General features: G+C 39.8%; 1 protein-coding gene across 5 annotated transcripts in view; it reads right to left on the bottom strand.

Annotated features, from left to right (window-relative positions):
- Positions 1-1,074: 1,074 nt before the first annotated feature.
- EML5 (EMAP like 5) overlaps positions 1,075-23,177 on the bottom strand; it is a 121,443-nt gene continuing 99,340 nt past the window's right edge. For 3 of the 5 annotated variants that reach the window (XM_056851056.1, XM_056851059.1, XM_056851060.1), the window contains 15 exons: positions 18,205-18,283; positions 17,590-17,719; positions 17,343-17,441; positions 15,478-15,498; positions 13,775-13,948; positions 12,201-12,409; positions 10,076-10,233; positions 8,659-8,773; positions 6,306-6,494; positions 5,937-6,109; positions 4,800-4,962; positions 3,458-3,561; positions 2,812-2,965; positions 1,844-1,944; positions 1,075-1,573 (listed from right to left, as the gene is read on the bottom strand). In XM_056851056.1, coding sequence (XP_056707034.1) covers positions 1,537-1,573; positions 1,844-1,944; positions 2,812-2,965; positions 3,458-3,561; positions 4,800-4,962; positions 5,937-6,109; positions 6,306-6,494; positions 8,659-8,773; positions 10,076-10,233; positions 12,201-12,409; positions 13,775-13,948; positions 15,478-15,498; positions 17,343-17,441; positions 17,590-17,719; positions 18,205-18,283 — 1,906 coding nt within the window. In that variant the 3' untranslated portion in view covers positions 1,075-1,536. The remainder of the gene's footprint in view (positions 1,574-1,843; positions 1,945-2,811; positions 2,966-3,457; positions 3,562-4,799; positions 4,963-5,936; positions 6,110-6,305; positions 6,495-8,658; positions 8,774-10,075; positions 10,234-12,200; positions 12,410-13,774; positions 13,949-15,477; positions 15,499-17,342; positions 17,442-17,589; positions 17,720-18,204; positions 18,284-23,177) is intronic. The other 2 variants (XM_056851057.1, XM_056851058.1) reach the window with 2 other exon arrangements.

Below are 23,177 nucleotides of genomic sequence, written 5' to 3'. Positions count from 1 at the left end.
AGAAAAACTTTATAGTGTGAAGCAATGGTTGACAGAAAATAATGCAAACTTGTCTTTTAATTGCTGATCTAAATCCTGCCAGTTGAAAGTTTGCAAAGAAAGAGGAACAGGGCATTAATGGAAGCCTTTGGCATTGGTCCCAATGGGATGGACAAATGAAAACAAATTGCATTTGCCATGCATCCTTATAATCAAACACTTCATTACACATGCTATTTCAGGAAAAATTCTGGCATACTGTGGAATCATGTTAACTGAAAAAATAGCCCGTCATATCAACTGTATTGAAGAGTACAGATAGTTGTGTGCTAAAGAAGAACTGTAGGGAACACTCAAGATAATGCGATCTAGATTTAGGTACTTGGCTAGTCTCAATCAGTATGGCTACAATGATAAAAAAGTGGCTTTCTCCCACTCTTTCAAAGCATTCTGTTGGGTGAATTTGGCATTGTAATCTACATGATTTTTCAGTACAAAGCCAAGTGGTCATGGCGCATGATGTAGATGGCTGCATGTTTAAGCGGGCTTATGACCAAGTGAATAAGATAAAAAAAAATGAATTTCCAAAATACATGTGAACCTGTCAACTGATGCTGTCATAATAAATTTAACAATTTATATTGCTATGAAATTATGTTTTTGCATCTGGTGACAACCCAAAGCTTCATCAACTAATGAATACTAAAAATGATCAACCTGTGGTCTGTGTTTCCAGCACAGCTCGGCAAGCAAACAGCCATTTCTCTTCCACTGAGAACATTTTTATTCACAAGGCATAAACTGGAGTTTGACTTTTAGGTTGTGGGCAAGGCACTCACAGTGTGAGCAAAATCAGAATCTGCTCACAGAACTAATTTAATGCTTATGCAAAACAATAACGCTAAGAACCGGTTCATGTATGCCTACTAGCATTCACCAGACATGATTACAACAACCCAGGCCTTAAAAAAATAGAATTCTGCAGGTCCTAGGAACATATTTCATTCTTGGGATTTTGTTTGCTTGTTTTTGGTGAACTAGACAAAACGTTTGCTGGACCAATCAAATATTTTCTATTTTATCTATTTCACTTAAAAAAAAACACCTATAGTTTAAGAGCTGCAAGGTGGTTTTCTTTTCAGTAATAAAATAAGGAGTTTTCTAGTTTTGTGAGAATCAGTCCCCAGTACCTAATGAAAACATTCATGCTGAAAGTAAACACATTGTACAGCACTAGGTCAGAAAGAATGTCTCTTGATTACAAATCCAATATCTTAATATACACCCAGCTAAAACTCACTTCTTCCTCTCATTCATGTGTTTCAGCATCTGGCAGTGAGTGGGAAATAGATGTAAGCTATCTGATACATGACTCAATATATTTGCAGCTGTCCATCCTTCCGATGGACTCTAGTCATTCAGGCAGACGACTGTCTGTCGTTATCAGCACCATTTCTTTGAAGCATGCAGGGCACTGGAGAATGTCTCATTGCAACCATGGGGCATTCATGCCTCTTTATTTCATGCAATGTCCTCTTTGGAAGGTCTCCAAGTCTTTCAATGAGGCATATGTACACATTTCCAGACAAACAAGCTGCATTTTTAAACAGAAGCAAAAGGAGACATAAAAAGTTACTGCATGTTCATGGATTTTTAAAAAGAAAAAAAATCCTCAGTATTACTTCCAAAAAGATCGCTTCAAACAGTTCCAGTAGTTACTAAAGAAGTTCCACTTGTTTTTGCTAATTTTAATTAATACTGTTCTTTAAGTTATCTAATTCCTGTTTTAGAAACAGTGGAAATCAATTATTACTACAGTCTCTAGAGTTCTTTTTTTCCCAACAGTCAGAAAACATTTCCATACCTGCAGTCATCTCCACCAGCACTAACAACATATCTGTCTCCACTTGTAAAGCGAATATTAGTCACATGGGCTGAGTGACCCATAAATCTTTTATGTTTTGCCTTTAAAACAAAACAAAAAGGCTGCATGTTAGCATTGCTTGTTTGAAATGCGTCATCTCCTTCTTTTATGTGTAAATAATATTAAACGTTTCTCTCTTACTGCCTCCCACCAAGCAGTATCCCAGCTCCTCTCTTCAAGTCTAGGGCCGGCAGTGGGACCAATGGAGAAAAAGCAATACAGTGCTACTGCACATCCATCCTTTCCTTGGCTCTCTTAATGCTGTGTTCCTCTGGAAACAGCACGGTTGGGTGAATCGGTGGGAATGAAGGAAAGGCTAGTACAGCTAAGCATTCCCTAAGCCAGAGACACCTCAATGTGCCCTAGGTGAGTGGCAAGATTGTTTAAAGTTGAATATTCAAGCAATAGTGTTCAGGAAACAGTCAGTCTACTAACAGGACATGTGAGGTCAAGCAGGTTACTCTACTTTTAAGTGGCAAAGGAAAGCATCCTGCCAGTCTCCTACTCAAATATCACAGTAGTGTATTCACAGTGGGTAGCCATGTTAGTCTGTCTGCAGTAGTAGAAAAGAGCAAGAGTCCAATAGCACCTTAAAGACTAACAAAAATATTTTCTGGCAGGGTATGAGCTTTCGTGAGCCACAGCTCACTTCTTATGGTATCTGAAGAAGTGAGCTGCGGCTCACGAAAGCTCATACCCTGCCAGAAAATATTTTTGTTAGTCTTTAAGGTGCTACTGTATCTTTAAGGTGTACAGGTATCTGAAGAAGTGAGCTGTGGCTCACGAATGCTCATACCCTGCCAGAAAATATTTTTGTTAGTCTTTAAGGTGCTACTGGACTCTTGCTCTTTTCTACTATCACAGTAATGTGAAAGAGTGCGCATAATGTTCAAGCAAAAGTTTCTTACAAATTTTTCCGGACAAGGGAAGTCAAACAACTTGACCATGCCAAAGTCGTCGCCTGTTACAAGGCTGATTCCCGAGTGAGAAACGCAGGCACAATTTACATCGGCTTTCTCAGCATGCCTGGACCAAATCCCAACAACTTCATCTCCTAGAACACTGAAACCAAAGGTAGGAAGAGAAGCTGTTTGAAAAATAAGTCTCGATCCAGACGATAAATGTACGTTTTTGACACAAACACATTATTTAGTTGCCATAGCTTGTGAATAGTGTTAGGACTCCATTAAACATAAACAATGCAACATAAAAGTTTGTTTACCCTAGAGTGTATAACAAAAGAGACACCATCTTGCTTATTTATTTCCATTATACATATATAATCACACACATACTATCCACCTGCTCTTTCCCCTGCTATAGAAATGAGTACCATTCTCTCTCAACCCTTCGCATTCCAATAACAAAGCACTGCACTGTTAGTGTAAGCTATGCTTGTGGGAACTCAAACTGCTTTTTCCTTTACTTGTGGAAGTTCTTTATGTCACAAAGAATGAAGAAACTGAAAGTGGGAACAATAAGAATTATGCAGTTCTCTTTCAGTTGGGAGATGGCATGTCATATTTTTACAACTCTAAGCAAGAATGGATTTACCTGGTCCAAGTGGCCCATGTTATTCTATCGATCACTGCTTGATCCAGGAGCTGTTTTCCTGAAGGCACTTCATAAATCTGCCTTTTGTAAGACCCAGTAGAGACCTTTAAGAATAAATAAATAGCTTGAATACATGAAGCTGCCTTATTCTGAATTAGACTACTGGTCTAGCAAGGCCAAAAATGATTTGGCTGGTGGTGCCTCTCCAGCATCTCAGGCAGAGAACTTTCACATTCACCTCCAACCTGATCCTTTCAATTGGAGATGCCAGGAACTGAATTTGGGACTACCACTGAGCTACACCCTTCCCATAATGTTCATTACAAGAAGATGATTTGACCCAGATTTTTTTCCGTTTAATCTCTTTCAGTTCTCATCCTTATACCAGCCTCCATCCCACATGTGTTTTTGTTCATTCAGGATCCATGATCCTAAGACCGTGTCTTTTTCATCAGCAGAAAAGCTGGTTGGGTCCAACCCGATATCTGTAATGTTCTACATTTTAATAGAACATCTGCTAAGAACCAGGATCCAGGAAAGTACCAAAACATACATACTAGCCTTACTGTCGATACCAGCAATAAATCTGTGTATTTACCTAGTCGTGATCTAGTCTATTCCAACAATTGCCCTATTATTTAGTTTTAGTATTCATTTGACCCTTGTTGTGGTACCTTAATATTGCTCAAAGTATTCAGAAAATAGAAAACTCATGCACTTTCATACATAATTCAAACCCCATTACAAACAATGCAGAAACATAACACAAAGTATAAAACCACTGATTTGGTTCAGGTATAAAGATGGCTTCCAGTCTATGAACCAGTCTATGCATTGGCTGGCTATTTGACAAGATAGCAGTGGTTTGAAAAAGTCCACAAATCATGGTGACCACGCAGACAGCCAAACATGAAGGTGCCAGTTGGCATACATTCCTTTCTCCTAGGTACTCTTGTGGAGACCACCATTACATCAAGTATTTATTTATTTAGAATATGTCTATGCCACCTTTCCACCCAAACAGGGTTGCAAAAGTGGCAAACACCAAAACATTAAACCATCTGAGACATTATAACAGCATTTAAAGGAAATAAAATATTTAAATGCAATAGAACATATAAACACACAACCAGGGAGGAGGGTCAATAACAGTTATTGGGGTACACCAAACAAAACAAGGCTTCCGCTGTGGGTAGAGGACAGTGGTCAAGGGAGACAGGCAAATCTCCCTGGGGAGGGAGTTCTAGAGTTTCGGCTATATAATAGATAAAATAAAGACATGTTTTTAACTCTTGGAACCAAAATCTGTACAAAAGTAAACCTATAGGGCGACTACATTTACCTGAAGGTAACAGCTGTCTGCAGAGAAGTCCATTTGAATTACAAAGCTAGGGATATCTTTGCAGTAGCTGGCTCGGTTAAGACTAGGTCCCAATGTCAGGTCATAAAAATCCACTGCATTTTCACTGGAACCCACTGCTAAGTAATGAGAATCTGGGCTGAACCTAAGTACATAAACATCTTCAAATTAATGTTTTCTGCTCACAAACAAATACGTAAAATATCAGATTATCATTTTTTTCTTTTTATGTACCTATAATTATTTTACATGAATTAGTAGTATTAAAACTTTTTACAGTATATGCCAAGACTGTTAAAAAACCAATATTTTTTATCCTTATCTGTATAAACATCTCCAACTCAAATATTTTCCATTGTGATTTTGAGACCTTTTAATGGTCCGGTTTCATTTTAGGTATTTTATTGTGTCCAGAGATGCACAGTTCCCTCTGCATACTATATGACTCCCCCTATCTTGTTTTCTTCTATTTCCTTTATCTGTCTTCCTAATTTTATACTGTATGAGAAAAATTTCCACCAAGACAATCAGTAGTTTATTATCTTGAAAGACTAGGTTTGACGTGGGGTGCCTTAACAGTAATTTAAGTGCCATCAAGTCACAGTCAATTTATGGTGACTCCCATAGGGTTTTTAGGGCAAGAAACGAACAGAGGTGGTTTGCCATTGCCTGCCTCTGCGTAGCAACTCTGGTCTTCCTTGGCGGTTTACCATCCAAGTACTAACCATGGCCAACGCTGTTTAGCTTCCAAACTATGACAAGCTCATAGGCTGGTCTGGATCGTTCAGGCTGCTTGGGGCTTCTTATAATAGTGCTTTCCCTGCTCCTGTTGGTGCAAATATTTACATACTGATATCTCTTATGGTTACAGTTCTCCCAATTTGCTCTATATCACTTCAAGGGTCATTTTTCTCTTTCTGGCTTGCATATGCACCTTCCAAACAGTGGCCCTGTCTCCTCAAGCAGAGATTTTTGATAGTGTCACAACTGACTACTGTTGAGGGATGTGCATATACAGCACCATTATGCTTGCATATAATTAATTTCTAGCAAAGTTCCACATGCAAGTTACCTTTCTTTGGGAATCTAGGATCAGAGCAGGGAAACGGGATTCCTCACCTGATGTCTTGAATAGCTGATCTTCTGTCCCTTTTCTTCCCCCATATTTTCAGAGAATTCACTAACAAGATAATAAATTCTCCATTGTTCATGCCAATAGCCACCATGTCTCCTTCCGGGCTATATGACACAGTACGTGCTGCATGGCCCAAGCTGACTTTGTTCATCATCTTCTGTGAGAAGGTTTAAAAAAAAAAAAGAAAGAAAGAAGGGGGAAACACAGATGAAATGTTTTTATTTATGTACATTCAAGAGAGCAAATCAAGGTCGTATCTTGACTTATTTTTAGCTATTTAAACATTTTCTCAACTGATCTCTTTAATTTATAATGTAATAAATTATTATAACTTAATACCATTTCACACCTACTTTATCAGCAATATCCCAGAGTCTAACTGTCCCATCCTCTGCAGCAGACAGGAAAACATCACGAGAAGGATGTGTTGCCAGGCCCCAGATAGGCCCATCCATATGACCATTAATTAGAATGTTACATGCTGCGTTTTTCTCTCCAACTTCTATTATTTCAGCATTCCTTGTCCCAACAAGAATTTTTCCCTGAAACAACGGTGAGTTAATGGACATCATTATTTAGTTTTAGTTTTCATTTGACCCTCGTTGTGGTATCTTAATATTGCTCAAAGTATTCAGGAAATAGAATCCCTTCATCAGACATGGAGTTTTGAAAGCTCATACCCTGAAAATATTGTTGGTCTCTTAAGTGCTGCTGGACTCGGATGTAACTGTTCTACTGCAGACCAACATGGCTACCCCCTAAAAGTATGATATCAACAATCCCTTTGAAGAAAATAAGCATTAACTGCACCAAATGGGGCTATAAAAACAAATAATAAATTGATATATCCAAGTAGGTCAGCCTGTTTCCCACCAAGTTATCTTTTGGTAGCATTTCAGTCCAGATTCAGGCCTGGATTTGGTACAGAAGCAGTCTTTGTTGCCCTGACCTCCAGGAGAGTGACAGGGTGAGTAAATCTCTTGGCAGCGTTCAGTGCCATCGACCACAGTACCCTGCTAGAGGGCTGGCAGGACTGGGAGTGGGGGGGGGGCAGTTTGCTTCAGTAATTCCACTCTTCTGTGGCTGGCCAGTTCCAGACAGTGGTGCTGGGACTGCTGCTCAGTCCTGTGACATTTATGCTCTGGGGTCCTGAAAAGATCCATCTTGCTCCCTATGCTATTTGACTTCTACATGAAACCACTAGGAGAGACCACTCAGGGGTTTGGAGTAGGGTGCAACCAATATGCAGATGACATCCAGCACTTTTTCTCCCTATCAGCTGACTTGCATGAGTCAGTGGAGGTCCTGAACCGGTGCCTGGTAATAGGTGCCAGGATGAGAGCCAGTAGAATCATAGAATCATAGAGTTGGAAGGGACCACCAGGGCCATCAAGTCCAACCCCCTGCACAATGCAGGAAATTCACAACTACCTCCCCCCTCCCCAGTGACCAGAAGATGGCCAAGATGCCCTCCCTCTCATCATCTGCCTAAGGTCACAGAATCAGCATTGCTGACAGATGGCCATCTAATTTCTTAAAAACCTCCAGGGAAGGAGCGCTTACCACCTCCCGAGGAAGCCTGTTCCACTGAGGAACCACTCTAACTATTAGAAAATTCTTCTTAATGTCTAGACGGAAACTCTTTTGATTTAATTTCAACCCGTTGGTTCTGGTCCGACCTCCTTGGGTAAACTGAAGCTTATCCAGATTGAGGTCCTCTTGGTCAATGACACAGCTGCTTGAAGACTGAGGAGTCATCTTGTCTCAGAAGGGGTGCCCTCCCCCTGGAGGATAAGATTCATAGCGTGGGGATGCTGCTGAATCCTGGCCTATGATTGGAGGCTCGATTCCATCGCCCATCACCACAGCAGCTATGGCCATTCCTCAAAAAGTGTGGTCTGACCATAGTGATCCATGCTCTGATGACTTCCAGGTTAGATTATAGTAATACATTCAACATGGGGATGCCATTGAAAACTTTCTGGAAACTTCAATGCGTCCAAAATATGGCAGCTTGATGATTGTCAGGGGATCCTAGCACCCCTTTGCTAAGTGATCTCCACTGGCTACCTGTCTGTTTGCAGGCATAAGGCTCTAATCAGCTTGAGGCTTGGGTACATGCAGGACTAGCTCTTCCCATACTGTCTAGTCTACCATTTAAGTTGTTCCTCCCAAGCCCCCCACCACCACCACCTGCCAAGATGAAAGAGCAGTGGAGCACTCATTCCTAAAATCCTTGCAAACAATTGGTTCTTCCTTAGTCATGAAACCTAGTCCCTTTAATCTCTTGTGACAGAACATCATCAGCATCCATTTGCCCTGACATTGTTGAGCTGACCCCTGCTCAGAGCTGCAGTCAATGAAGGACATGGAGCCCAACAATGCCTCTTGAGCCATCAAACTGGTATGGGAGTTGTGTGTCACACACCACATGTGTCGGCAAGCTTTATGAGGCCCTTGTGCTGTACGTTCTACACTCTTCCTTTAAAGACTAATTGATATGCATTGTGGATATCCATGTGCAGAAGGAGCAGGTTAGTGACAACATAACCCCAAAATACTAAACCAATAAGAATGATCAGGCACTCAATCCTTTTAAAAGAAATGATCGAGCTATTCAGTAAGGGGGGGGGGCAGCATGAATCTGTGTATCTGGCTGTGACACAATAACCCTAAAATGAGTTAATTAAAATGACCAAGACTTACTTTGCCTCTGCATACAGAGCGAACACAATCAGTTATCTGTCCTGTCTCTAATCTGAAGGCACGACATCGTCTCAGGTCCTGATCCCATAGTTTTACAGCCCCTCCTTCTTTGGATCTAATGAAAATATAAAACATTACTGACTGGTTATTAGGTAAAATTGTCTCTGGTAATCAAAGATGAACCTACAAATCCCATAAATCGTTAATTAACTGGCTATCACAATTAAGCTCCACAAATGAGTACTCAAAACTGCAGTTTGAAAATATACTATAGTGACCTGGTTTTGCTGTCCACAATATATTACGTGCATGGATTTTTGCTCAGTGGTGAATCCCTATGGGTAGTTTTACATTTTCACATTAGTCACAGTTGTTAAAGGTGTCATCCAAACATGGCTATTTCATAATTTTAACTATTTCATGCCGCACCACAATAGACCAATACTGAGAACAGGGTTGTTCGATTTTTCATTTCCTTGACTTTAGATACTTACATTGTAAGTATCTAAAGTATCTTTAAGAACATTGTAAGTATCTTTAAGAACACAGAACTGGATCTCACAAACTGTTGGCAGAAGGTGCTGAGGCTTGCGGATCCTACCTGCATTCTCCTCCCTGCAGCTGCCCTTTCCAAGATTGTGGGCACCCATGTGGGCTAATAGCCATGTGAGCCGGAGGCTGTCGTGACAGGGGAAAAGGGGGTGAAATCTCCCTCTTGCTTCTTGAGTCAGAGAAGCTGGCACTTGCAGAAGGGGAGGATAATTTCACTTCTTTCCCCCTCCTGAATGCACTCAAGTCATATCGCTAATAGCCAGTGTGAGCTCCATGACCCCGGGGGAATCAATTTTCGCAGGGACCTGAGGAGCTGCTGGGGCAAGAGAATGTGGGAAAGATCTCTGATCTTGGTGCAAACAGATTGTGTAATCCAGTCCACGGTTTCCTATGTGAAAGACCATGACTGAGGGTACTCTTTGCTCTGTAAGGTATTTGGTTGCATTAAGAAAATCAGAACATTTTCCAAGATTATTTCTGAAAGACAGTCATTCTGAACTAATTACTGTTTTGGAATGGCTTGTTGGTGTGACTGCTGAAGAAGAGTCCAACTTGAATCAAATCATGTTGCACTAAAAGATGTGGAGCCACTAGTTATTCCACAAGCATGCATCTTGGAAAGGACCACTAAAAGCTATGCAACCCAGTTTGCTGCTTTACTTATACCACAGAGCTAGGTAGAGAATTTTTCTGCCATGTAACCAGATTTAGCATCCCATGGCAGCTGTGGCATTAGAAGCTAATGTGGATAAACAGGCTTTGGCTGCCAATATACATACATAAAATATAACTAACTGTAAATATTTGAAAGCAGAAATACTTTAACATAATTTACTACAATAATATTTATACAGCCAGAACTCACGGCCTTTCCTTGCCTCCGGTGACAATTAAGCCATCTCGCAGTGTTGTGTACATTGCAAACACAGGCCCATTATGAGCTTTGGCCACAATTCGATTCAATATATGTTCTTTCCAAACACACACATCTCCACTGATGGTACCTGTAAATGTCAAGTTATTCTGAAAAAGGGGGGGGAGGGAAAGATAATATACTTATTATATTATTTCAAATAGGAATAAATATTTTTAGTGTAGAGAGTTTCTAACATAGTTTTAAAAAAATTCACATTTGGACCTCAGCTGAGAGCTTAGCTGATTAGGGATTCTTATGGAAGAGTATTCAACTGTAGTAATTCATAAGATCACTGTATATGCAGAGGAAAGAAAGATGACTTCTAAAGACAGCGGGTGTGTACAAGGGGTGGGGGTAAATGCAGCAGGAAGGTACAATAGCTCTGCTTTTTTGAAAGACAATATAAACTCTCCACCGATCCATGGGCAAAGAATATGGATCTGGCCAACGTGTCATGTTGTGGACACAGCCATCATGAAACAGACACTTTCTAAATTAAGATATATGAAGAATTTTCTGTTAAGAGCTGTTGGATGATCAGGGAGTTATTAAAACAACAGTAACAGAATTAATCTGTCCATTGTACAAAAAGGGAATTCAACCATAGTACCAGACCAGGCACGCTGGAAGAGAAGGAAAGATAGACCTTCTGGGGACATTTCCACATTACTTTGGTTATTAAGAAGTATTTAGTACAGTTCACTATAGTTAACATCAACAAGAGAAAGGAGGGTAGAACTGGTGAGGATAGGAAGAGGATGGAGCAACAACATGAGAATTTGCAAGACATCTGTAATCACAATATGGTTTTGTGACTAGGCAGCACTACATGTGAGGTAGCCAGCCCACAGCTGTTTTAGTATCATATGGATGAATATTTGGGCAAGCATACATGACTAACAAATATCTAGTTTTTTGTTATCAGAAAAGGATTCAGTTATAATGTTACTAGGCAGGTATGTGTTGCATAATGTTAAACCCTCATATTTTCCGTTTTGTCACTGAGTTTAAAATGTTATTTACAAGTTTCAATGAATGGTATTATTGTTTTCACAATTATTTTACTCTGCATTACTGAGTCCTCATTACCAAGGAAGTTATTTTGTCCGAACACATTGAGTACAGTATTTGTATCAATAAATTCTCCCTGTGCGCCAGACTGTGGTTTTCTTTTGTTTTATGAAGCTGGTAGCCTCACATTTCCTCTTTGGCTTTATAATCCCCAAACTGCCATGCAAACGGTGAGAACATCCCAAGAAGGAAGGGACCCATCCAAAAGAAGAGCCACCCACTAGCTTCTGCCTCCTGAATGAACAGAATCTGATTTCTATACACAGTATGATGGCTACTTACAAAGTTACTCTGCAGTCACTCCATGCCTACTACGCTAACCCACACTTTGGTTTTGCTATTCAGGTGTAATTATTCTCATATCACCCCACTGGAAATACCACAGAAGAATGATTCTCTTTGTGGTTCTAACAGTTTCACAATGAGTCGATAAATACAAATATAAATGACAACTAATGCACTGATAAATACAACAACACCTTTGTGCATCTTCCAGACTTAATTTGAAAAATAACTGCTAAGGGACCAAAGGATCACATTATTCTAAGCTCTACAGAAGTAGCCTCAATCAGAGAAGTCTGAAGCACCACTACAATATTCCACAATCATCTCAATGTTTAATTAGCAAAATATAAACAAGTTAGTATTCTATACATCCAAAGTGTCCTGCTTTATACTATCTGTTTTAAAAAGAAATAGCATTTTATATATTCTTTTCAGCAGCCTTCAAGAATCAGGTGAGCTGAAGAAGTGAGCTGTGGCTCACGAAAGCTCATACCCTGCCAGAAAATATTTTTGTTAGTCTTTAAGGTGCTACTGGACTCTTGTTCTTTTCTACTACTGCAGGCTAACACGGCTACCCACTGTGAATTATCTTCAAGAATCAAGTAAATGATTAGGTCATCTGAACTATGTTTTTGCTGCTTATCTACTATGGCAGAAGAACAGGAAGACATTTATCAAATATGTGCATTTTAAAAATAATCTGCTAAATGTTACATACAGCTCCAAACGCAACGGACAGCATGGTCTGCATTCGTGCATCTTCTATTGAACTTGTCTGTCCTTTTTTACTGAGAAGTGCTCTTCCAGCAAGCGTCCAGAACCTCACATGTTTTACTCCTACTGAAACAAACTGTGTATCTGAGTCAGGCCTGAATTCTGCTACGAAAATACGCTGATTATGACCAGGTCTACTGGCAATTTTGGCACCTAGTGGAAAGAAAAAAATCAGCATGTAAAGTTACATTTGCATAATCCTACTAATAGGTAGCGTCAAGGAATTGTACTTGATGTAATCTTCTGAAGTTTCAAGACTGGGAAGTGGTAGTTGTACTATCACTGCTCTCTACAGTTATACCAGTTTTCTTCCATTTAGGCCAGGGGTGTCAAACTCAATTGTTATGAGGGCCAGATATGACATCAGTGTCACTTGGTCGGGCCAGGCCATGCCTCGCCAGCCCAGATCAAGATTGTGGGGGGTGGCTGCCTTGGCTGGCTCGTGGGCCGGATAAGAACTCTCAAGGGGCTGGATCCGGCCCACGGACCTTATGTTTGACAACCCTGACTTAGGCATTCCTGTTAGCTGCTTAAAAAAAAACAACTACTGCTGCTGCTAATATTTTGCTTTTATATATGGCTTTAGAAAATTCAAAGTGGTTGACATTATTATGCTGTAAAACTTGCAAGAATGCTATAAAATACATCAGCATTTTTATCCCCACAGAGCAGATGCTGGTGGCTTGCCTACGGCCAACTAGGAAGTTTGTGGCAGAGACAAGGTTCAAACCAGGAACTTCTTGAGATCCTTTGCCACTCAGCCGTACCAGTTCCTATATATGAAGTCTCTACTTGTATGTTAAGTGGTTACTTATGGATATTTGCCATAGAAATTCTATGACCTCAGAAGCTTGGAGCTTCAGAAATTGCACACAGTACTGTAACTGAGATGTATGACTTTCCATTAGCCCAAACATTATGCTGCCACGTAAGCAGACATAGCAACAGTAATCTGCCCTCCATGCTCTTCATTAAGTGATTAAGCTGATCTGTCCCAAAGAATGAGTTAGCAGATGTTGGTGCCTGCTTTAAAAACTGGATGTCTCCATTGCTGTGAAGAAGATCACTTCAAACCATTCCACTGAATTAAGTTCACTGTCTGTAGCTAAATCTACAGCTTATACAGGGTAACATATCATCTCCACATATTTAGCCCATGGAAAGATAAACAACTATATGCAGTAAGATACCAGAGTACACATTTTGTGTGCACCAGGGAGGAAATGCAAGTTTAAATACGTGAAGTACGTGAAATAGCTCTTAAAAAGAACTCTCTCACACACACACATCCCTCTGGCATGTGCTGGAGTCCCTATAATTCAGTGGAAGTAAACCAACCCCTGAAGGTACAAATGAACATTTATGTAGATTGGGAAAGGGATCTTTGCATGTGTATTGCAGATCCCGCTTCTGGAAGAGGTGACCAGTTTGAAGTGACATGATAAATGTTTTGGGGAAATATGTCAATGATTCATGAGGAATATACTTGCATTTCATACAAACAAAATATTTTCCTACCTTCCTGCCACTTCCAAATGGTAATAGTATGTTCTGGATCCAGCCCTACAGATAGAAGAAGCTTGCCAGTGGCACTAAAGCTGACTGAACAAACTCCTTTTGAATGGTAGCATCGCAGTACAGACAGTGTCTGCTTGTTCATTGCATCCCAAACATGAATACAAGGTGCAGTAGCTGAATAAATATAAGAACAGCAATGATTTATTTTATTAGTGAAAGCATATAAGATTTTAAACACTATTTGAGGTCAAAGTTTAATCTTGTCTTCCAAAGGCAATATCACCAAGGAGGTCATTATTCACTATAAAAGCTTGCTATTTATTTCAGTCTGACAAGTGTAGCCACAGTCTAGGAAAGATCCCCCATGAGCACTTTTTCTTAAGGTCACTCCTATTTCTCATAGACCCCAAAGACAGTGCTAAATATTATATCATTACATTTATGTATATGCATATAATACTTCCTCGCCACATATACATTTCTTTAATAACAAGGGAATAGGGAATGCATGGAAGGGGAGCTTTCAGTAGTTGAAGCCATTCCTTTGCAAAAATTAAGTTGGCAAGATTTGACTTTAATTTCATTTTTTACAAAGGTTTCAACATCCTCCTGATCTGGGTCTTCATGAACAGTAGCATTTATGAAACATAATACATTTATTACATCCTGAACATAATCTAAGGCTGTGATTTTGAATATTCTACACTGGTAGGAGCTCCATTCACTATTCATTTGATTACAGTGCCATGCTTGAATACCAGGTATCCCAGCAAGTAATCTATGTAGTAATTTGCAGTAATACCTCTATAGCTATACTTAATGATATCAATGGTTTTAAGAATGATTTATTCTGTGTGGATTGTGACCATGATAAAAAAAAGACCACCATGACTGCTGACTCCTCAAGGCTAGCCTTTTTCACTTACCGCTAGAATGTCCCCAGGACAAAGAAACATCATGAGAGATAGATACTTCCCTGAAACATTTGTTATGCTACAATTTCTATTTTATGAGGGCTACACTACTCGGTCAGTAGCACGAGAAGTCATAGTAATCACATGGATAAGAAATACAATTGTTCTACGTATGCAAGCATACATATTATTCTTTTTATGGACAGACAACTACATGACTGCCTTACACAGGACAACTATTCATGCAAGATGGTTACAAATGTACAGGATCATGACTCTGTGGCTCTCTAAAGAAACAAAATGAAATTAGACAAAATAAATTTGATGACATTACAAATTATCTTGGATGACCGGTAAAAACTGCATGACAGCAATGCCGTAAACATGAAAGATGATTTTTATTAACTCAGTCACCCAGGCCTTTTCAGTAATCAACTACAATTAAAACAAAAATAATTTATAAAATAAACATTTGTTGTCAGCGCCAGTAATTTCCCAAAAACTGGATTAACACGTACATAGCAACATATGTGTTACAAGTGGTTTATCATTTGTCAAAACAAAAGGGGAAAATGCTGAAATAAAATTAATATATATTAAATTAAGGATCTGACTTCAGTAAAGGTAAATCTTGTATACATGTATTTTGATTGTGTTTTGTGCTAAGGAATTAATACTGTTGTGTTCTAATATTAGGGAAATAAATTCAATTACCTATCTACAACACTGTAGATAAATTCTAAAATAGCCTAGTTATACCTGAAGATGTTAGAATTTAGTTTCCCTTACCTGACATATCTGCTGAGTCTCCTGTAATGGAAAAGCAGCAGAAAAATAATTACAACCAGAATGAAGAAAATAACTAAAGTATATGTGTCATACAGTACAGGTTTTGATTTCAGAATTGTTGTCTTGCAACATCAATTATTCAGCAGCTATAGTTAAACTGAAAATAACTTCTGCATGTAGTTAGCTATTTCAGTGTTGTTTCCAAGGACAGGATAAACAAAATATGTTGGTTAGTGATTGCACGAACCTGAATTACATAGGATTCTTTACATGGAATTCTAAGTGCCTTCCAGAGGCTACTTGCCTGAAGTTGGCTAAATACTGTTTCTACAGCTAAGAATAATTGACAGAGGTTCAATAAACCCAACTACTGTCTGCCATATATCCAGAGGCACATCTGATCCAGTAACAACAGTGGCAACAACTTTCAGGTGATAGTGAATTCACTGCTCAGATCAAGCATTCTGTTTACATTCCTACTTGTACATGGAGATCTGATGCATTGATTTGATAACTGCCTTCCACTGGGTGAGAAAACCACTGTGTTACATACAGGGAAATTCCATGCATATATTTACATTATTACACCTGAAAAAGATTTCTGGATCAAGGCACATACATCCCTTAAACCCTGCTATTTAAATCAAAGGTAGACTTTTAATATTTGTATGTTAGGGTATTCCATAACAGGAAGGCTAAATGGTTTGTGTCCTAGAATGGATTTGGCATATTAAAGAATAAATCACACAAATGTTTTCTAACCCAAAAATCACGATTGCTTTGGGCCCTGCATAATTTAGTCAATGTGAGTGAGGAAACACAGCACTCTGATAATGGATGAATTCAACATGAAAAGATACTGCAAAGTTGAAAAAACCTGCTGGACAGCAAGAAGATGACTGCTGCCATAATAATCTGGATTCACAGCAGTTCTTTTAATTCAAGGTTGCTTAGATTTGTAAACCACTGTGGAAAACCTTGAGAATGAAACGTGTCTTAACAACTTGACTGCTAATAAATAGTGTTAATTGCATAGAGACTCATCATTGGTGCTTCTGAAGTTGTAGTTATCCACTTTGTGAGATTTGTTCTGGTCACTGAATGTTGGATTGTTTTTTCCTTCTTATTTTCCTCCACTTAAGAGAATGCTAATCTGTTTAGAAAAAAGAAATCCTCGAGGTACTTGGAAGACATGGGCAACCATTTTATCATGTTTTACCACACTTTGGTAGTTAAAGTGTGATAAAATCTTCATCACTTAGCAAAAAGATAAGATGTCCAGCTATTTTGGGGTGAGACAGCTCACACTGGGATAGCTTTGCTGTCTGTCTTAACTTCTACTGGAAGGCACAACCTACTGTGTACATTGTACCTCTCTGTCCCTCACTCACAGAGCATGTGTGTGTGTGTTTGTGCGTATGTGCAGGTGCAATGTGTAATCTGTACAAAACTGATTTGAATTCATAGGGATTCCTGCAATGAGGCCTTACTGTATGCCAAAATAATGGTCTTTTCTCTAATTAGAATGGCACTAGGCAATTCTGAATTTATTTTGGATTATGGTTTACAATGCTCTAAGCATAAAAAAGTCTAAAAGGAAAAGTATGTTTAAATGGGACTCAGCATTAAAAATTATTTTGATAAACGATATGCTGAAAATAATAGTGTTGGCTTTTTGAAAGCATCAATAATTTTAAAAGTGTTTTCCAGTGATCCTTCAAGAAAAAATGTAGATGGCACAGGTAACTGAGTAACATTTATACAAACAGAAGCAGCATAAGCAAATGCGTTCATATATCCATGAATTCACATGACTGTTCGTGTTTATATCTATATATTGTTTTTTAAACAAAATACAAACATACCTACTTGGCCAGTAGCCACAAGGTTGGTAAACTTGGGATGCTGATTTATAGTGAGGCACAAAATATCATCAGTATGCTCTTGGTAAAAAGACTGAGAGCCTAAAGGGAAAAATAGGGTTCATTATTTGAAGAACAATAGCACATGTGTGAAAGGAAAACAGAGGGGGAAAACCCCAAAATGCTAAACAAATACAGGGCAGGAATTATTTAGATGGCAATTTTTTTTAAAGGTGTGTACGATTCCTACCTGTTGCCACATTGTACAGGATCCCAACAGATGCAGTGTGGTAAATTATATCAGCACCATCATTCATATAGTGTACATTGTTCCTGCAGTCTCTGCCTCGGTATCCAAACACAAGCTCCAGCATTAGATCCTAAGAAAACAGATTAACAATCACCTGCGCTTTAAAGCTTTCTCGTTTGACTAACAGTGCAATCCTAAGCACTGCGTCCTCCTGCATTCAACTGATTTTTAGAAGGGTGTAACTCTGCATAGGATTGTGCTTCTTTATTTTAATAATGCCCACAGACAACAAAATATTCCTCTAACTTACTGTATTTTTATGTATCTGGGGGAAGCAGGGGACCTGACCCCCAATAATTCTACATGTAGGGGAGTCCACACCTAAATCCTCCCCCCCCCCCCCCCGCATTGCCCATTCATACCAACATACTGTTTGGTTGTTGGAATGTTCACTCTGCATCTTTTTGAAAGATTGACAGAACAGCACATATATAACGATATCTCTTCATTTCCCTGCTGACATCCAAGAAGTTCTTCAAACACTGTTTTATATCTCTATGTTGTCTGCTAAAGTTTAAAGGCAGGTGTTAAAAAGAACAACACAGTTTTCCTTACCTCTATGGGTCTCTTTTTTTTACCAACATTATTTGTCTGAAGTTTTTCAGGCTGAGGCAAAGCCCTACTAACTGGTGGTCTGAAACAAAGAACTGTGAATAAGAAAAGGTTGTCCGTCACCCATTCAGTACTAAAACAGTATCTTCTGAACTGTCACCTGGATAGAGAAAACTGTTACATTTCTATAGTCTTTAAGCAGCATCACATGGACCACTTTAAAAACAAAAAGGCTGTTCAATTATGTGTATTTTATCATTTGTTTTAACCAACATTCTATATTCTGTCAACACTGAAAATACTAATTTAATTCTATTTCACATATATAAAGGAATTAAGTACACCTGGCTTTTCCTAGCAATTTGTCTCTTTCCTCTTCCTCTCTAACCCAATAATTACTAGATTACCAAAGTTTTCCCTGGAAAGGCTTCACTGCTGTTTCCTAGTTCTCTTGTTCACTCTTTCCTAATCCTTTCTTCATTCACCTTCTGCTACTGGTCTTCCTGAATACTGGTTCTTGTGGGTTATCCGGGCTGTGTAACCGTGGTCTTGGTATTTTCTTTCCTGACGTTTCGCCAGCAGCTGTGGCAGGCATCTTCAGAGGAGTAACACTGAAGGACAGTGTCTCTCAGTGTCAAGTGTGTAGGAAGAGTGTTACTCCTCTGAAGATGCTTGCCACAGCTGCTGGCGAAACGTCAGGAAAGAAAATACCAAGACCACGGTTACACAGCCCGGATAACCCACAAGAACCAATGAACTCTGACCGTGAAAGCCTTCGACAATATTCCTGAATACTAATGGTTCATAAACAAGGATGAATGCCAGATATTGACCAGGATTCAAAAATTAAACTCCCTCTTCAGAAAGGTTTTGCTGCACCTTACAGCAAACTGATTTTAAACTTCTCCAGTCATACTTTTTATTACAAAAACACAGAATGAAGACATTTTGACAAGCTTGAGATAGAACACAGACATATGGCAGAGATCTTCAGTCCCAAATACAACACTTACTGAGACTGATGATAATGTGTACAGGTGCAGCAGAGATGGGTTGACGATCTGATGATGGGCTGGCATGGCCTCACCTCAGAAACAGAGGGCAAGGAATGGGCTTCAAGTGAAAAGAGGGGGCTTTATATGGTGTTACCAGACTTGGCTTACAGTGCATGGTGATGGACCAGAGATATTGGGTACAGTTCTGAAGTGTGTACATGTCTATGGTACGCTAGGGCTGCAGACAGCTATTTCCCTCTAGCCCTCAATTTCCTCTAGGCCCTACCCAGACACAACCCAAACATCATGCAAAAGCAAATTACATCACTTACAGCCCATTCCTGAGAATGTGGCCAAACTAAATAGGAGGCGGCGTGACCCCGCCGCCAGTGTAAGTGTGTGTAATCATGCGATTATGCATACTTACACTGGCAGTGAGGCCAGTCCCGCCAGCAGCCTAGTGCCATGGGACCGCACCTTGCTCTTCCACCGGCGCGGCCTCTCTGTGGCGCCAGCAACGGCATAGAGAGGCCGCGCTGGCGCAGGGGGGCGTTCCGGGGGCAGGGCGGGGGAGAGCCGCCGGTTAGGCGGCTCCCTAACCCATTTTGGCCCGGTATGCTGGCGCCCACGGTGCTGCGCCTGCTTTTTAGCAGGCGCAGCCTCGCTGTTCCCTATGGGGCAAAAAAACCCACTTAAAGGGAAAAAAGCTGTGAAACGGCTTTTTTTCCTTCAACAGCGTAGGCGAAATGGCTTAGGAAGAGGTGCCGCTGCGCCTCTTCTCCGCTGTTCCCCTATGCCGTCAGCTCAGGAATGGGCTGCTGGCTGGCTACATGGGTCACTACAGTGACCAGGACCCCCAGAATTTCTCTCCTACTCCTTCACCCAGCAGCCCTAATAACAACATGAACCAGGTAACACAGTACTTTGAAAATCCCGGCAAATAAAGAGACACCCAGGGCTAATAGAGGGGGTGGGGCAGGACAGCCAATTGACTTGGCCTCAAGGTAAAGGGGGGCTCATATTTAGACACTTTTTTGGCATTTGATATACTCCACAATTATTATTGTTGTTGTTATTCATGTGTTGTCACATGGTGCCTGGAAACATCTCTTGAAGTATTTTAATGGAACAGTAGGTCAGAACTATCATTGGGTTTGTGTGAAGTTGTAATGATGATCCCCTTATACTCATACTTTTCCTTACTTTGTATACCTTCTCCTTTGTTGAGTAAGCTCCCCAGAAAAGTTTATCACATTCTACCCACATCTATGCCTCAGAAACAGTTACTCAAGAAACTGAGAAAGGGCCATTTATTTGAGATGCTGTGAAAATCTCACCATGCTCCTCCTCGAACTATGACCATAAAAATTGCCTAGTCCTCTTTAAAGAAGGAAATGCCAGGTGCTTATCAAAAGTCACAGTCCAGTCTCAGAACAGATGTGGGACCTCTGCCAGCTCCTTCAAATCCCAGAAAAAAAGAAAACTTCCTTGCCCGTTTCCCTTGGAGTATACAAAAGTTAGCAGGTCCCTTTTGTAAGTATGTGTCGATCCATGCCTCACGGACAGAGCCTCTCAAAAGGTTTGGAACTCCAGACTACTTGAGGTGAAGTAAGTGCTGCTTGCTAGGAATAGTAGAGTTAACTTGTGGAAAGTTATTTTTCAGGTTTTTTTGTCATGCCAGTGTCCTCTTTTTATGCTGCAATTCATTCAACCCCCCACCCCATTCTTTTCATCACATGTGATAGCTATAATGCTTGTAACAGCAGCTGTGCCTAGGAATTTTTAAAATATCATTTTTCCTCCTTTTAAATTTCTTTGTTCACCCTGCTCCTTGGAATAAAGATCTTAGTTAACTGCCTGGTTAATTCGGCTTCAGGAGATTGCCATGTCTCTTAACTCACTCGCTGTTTTTATTCTTCTCCATCTGTTGGGGAGGGCAGGTTGCTAATGAGGGAAGGATATTAAAATATAAATAATGTAAGTACAACCATCAATTCACAATAACCATTCCTATGATGATGCAGGAGTTTATTGGGTGCCATTAGAAGCTCTAGCAAGTTGGAAAACGTTTACATCTGCAGACTTCATAATCATTTCCCAAAATGCATGCATATGGTATAGATATAGCCAATAATAAAACAAAGAGGTAGAATTAACAAATGAAAACAGAAAGGCGGCTGCAGCAGTAGCACCTAGCAGGAGTGGTTTTTTGCCAGGTGTCCAAGGATGCCAACTCCTGACATGAAATTTGTCCTGAAAGAAGAAATTCTTTCTTCTCCCCAAATACCACAAGCCATGAAAAAAAAATCTACCCTACTTAGTTCTCCCAAAAGATGTTCTATTGTGTTTAGCACTGTCTGTCTCATTAAGTATTCCATAACTGGTTCGTCTTTTAGAGAAAAGGAAAAATTATTCTTGGTCACCCACACTCTTAACCGAGTTATTAAATAAGTCGCTACAATTGGAGATCTGCTAAATTTAATGGAAATTTAATTTCATTGTTTTACATATAAGTTATCTTTCTCATGGTACTGATTCTTACACCAAGAGAAATTATATCTGACACATCCCTTACAGAAGACCTGCTGAAGAGGGATTCCTTTAATTTGCATTAAACTGTGCAACCAGGCCCATCAGCAGAAATGTTATAGTGAGAGAGTATGAGTGTTAAGTGTAGGATCCTCTTCTCAAACCCTTAGACACTTGAGTGGGCCGTGATGATGTCATCAAGGGTTCCAGTGATGTCATGATTGGGGCCTGGTGAAGTCACACTGAATAGCAGCATGATGTGTAGTTCATACCACTAGGTACTGTACTGCATAGGTGGGTGGACCCTACCCTTATTCTATCTCTCCACTGAGCAAAGTTTATTTATTTATTTAAATATTTATATCACACCTTTTGTTTTGGCTCACACGTGAATCCTCCTCTAATCTAAGGAGACCTACTCCAACTTTAAGTGGCTCTTCTATTAGAAGAAAAGCCACCTCAGTTGGAGTAAGGTTCTTTAGAGGATTGCTGAATCCACCCAGATATCTGTGAATGCGTGCAATCCCTATTATGTGGCCTGGAAGAGAGTTAAACTATTCTAAGACCATTGAAGTAACTTTGCTTAGGGTAGCACTGTAGGGATGCCATCTAAGCACATTTACTAAAGAGGAAGTATATTTCTAGTGTTATGGATTTAGAAGCTTATTTGTGGATAGGAGTTGGTCTAAAGTGGCTTGCCTTAGAGCAGCTGGAGCTTATGACAACAGAAAGGAAGGAATGTTTCTTAATTATTATAGGTATTTTCTTGATGGCCTTACACTTAGGTGTGCATGTTTAAGGGGAACCTATCAGATCATCGTCTGTGTAATGATCATACACATGAGTTTGCCATGTACATATAATTCAGTTTTTAAAAAATTACAGGCAAAACCCCATCTTGTTATTTCAAGTCCCTATTCAGTTCTGAGGCCTGTTTCCCATCCCTCAGTGTGCTTTAGACTTAAATATGGATGATGCAGTGAGACTCAGGCAAATGCCAGAATGCAGAAACTGAAGTGAAGAATGGGGCCACACCTAATTCAGCCATGCTAGCTGACAGAGATCTAGGATGGGCGCAGAAGAAGAAAAAAGCAACAACACCTAAGACAATGCTTCACCCCAAAGTCTGGGAATCAGAGGCCATCAGACAACAAATAGGAACATCCAGTAATTTCATCTGTGTGCCTTTTCCCACAAAACCATTGTCCCTGCTGCCATTAATATATACTCTTGTTTAACCCTCTCCTCAAGAAACTTTACTTATTGTCCTTAGCATAGCCATTATCTCACACTGAATCTATGTCGATATTTGAAAGAAGTCACCTTCAAATTTGGTTTCTGCTTCCATACAATTGGAATTTGCCCCTGGCCACCTCCTTGTCTAGGATCAATCCAATTCTATCTCATCATCACAGTTTAGATATCTATCAAGCCCTCACCTCTGTTCCTTTT

This window comes from Euleptes europaea, chromosome 6 (genome assembly GCF_029931775.1).
Source record: "Euleptes europaea isolate rEulEur1 chromosome 6, rEulEur1.hap1, whole genome shotgun sequence".
Taxonomy (NCBI): Eukaryota; Metazoa; Chordata; class Lepidosauria; order Squamata; family Sphaerodactylidae; genus Euleptes; species Euleptes europaea.
This window is presented reverse-complemented; position numbering and strand designations above follow the sequence as displayed.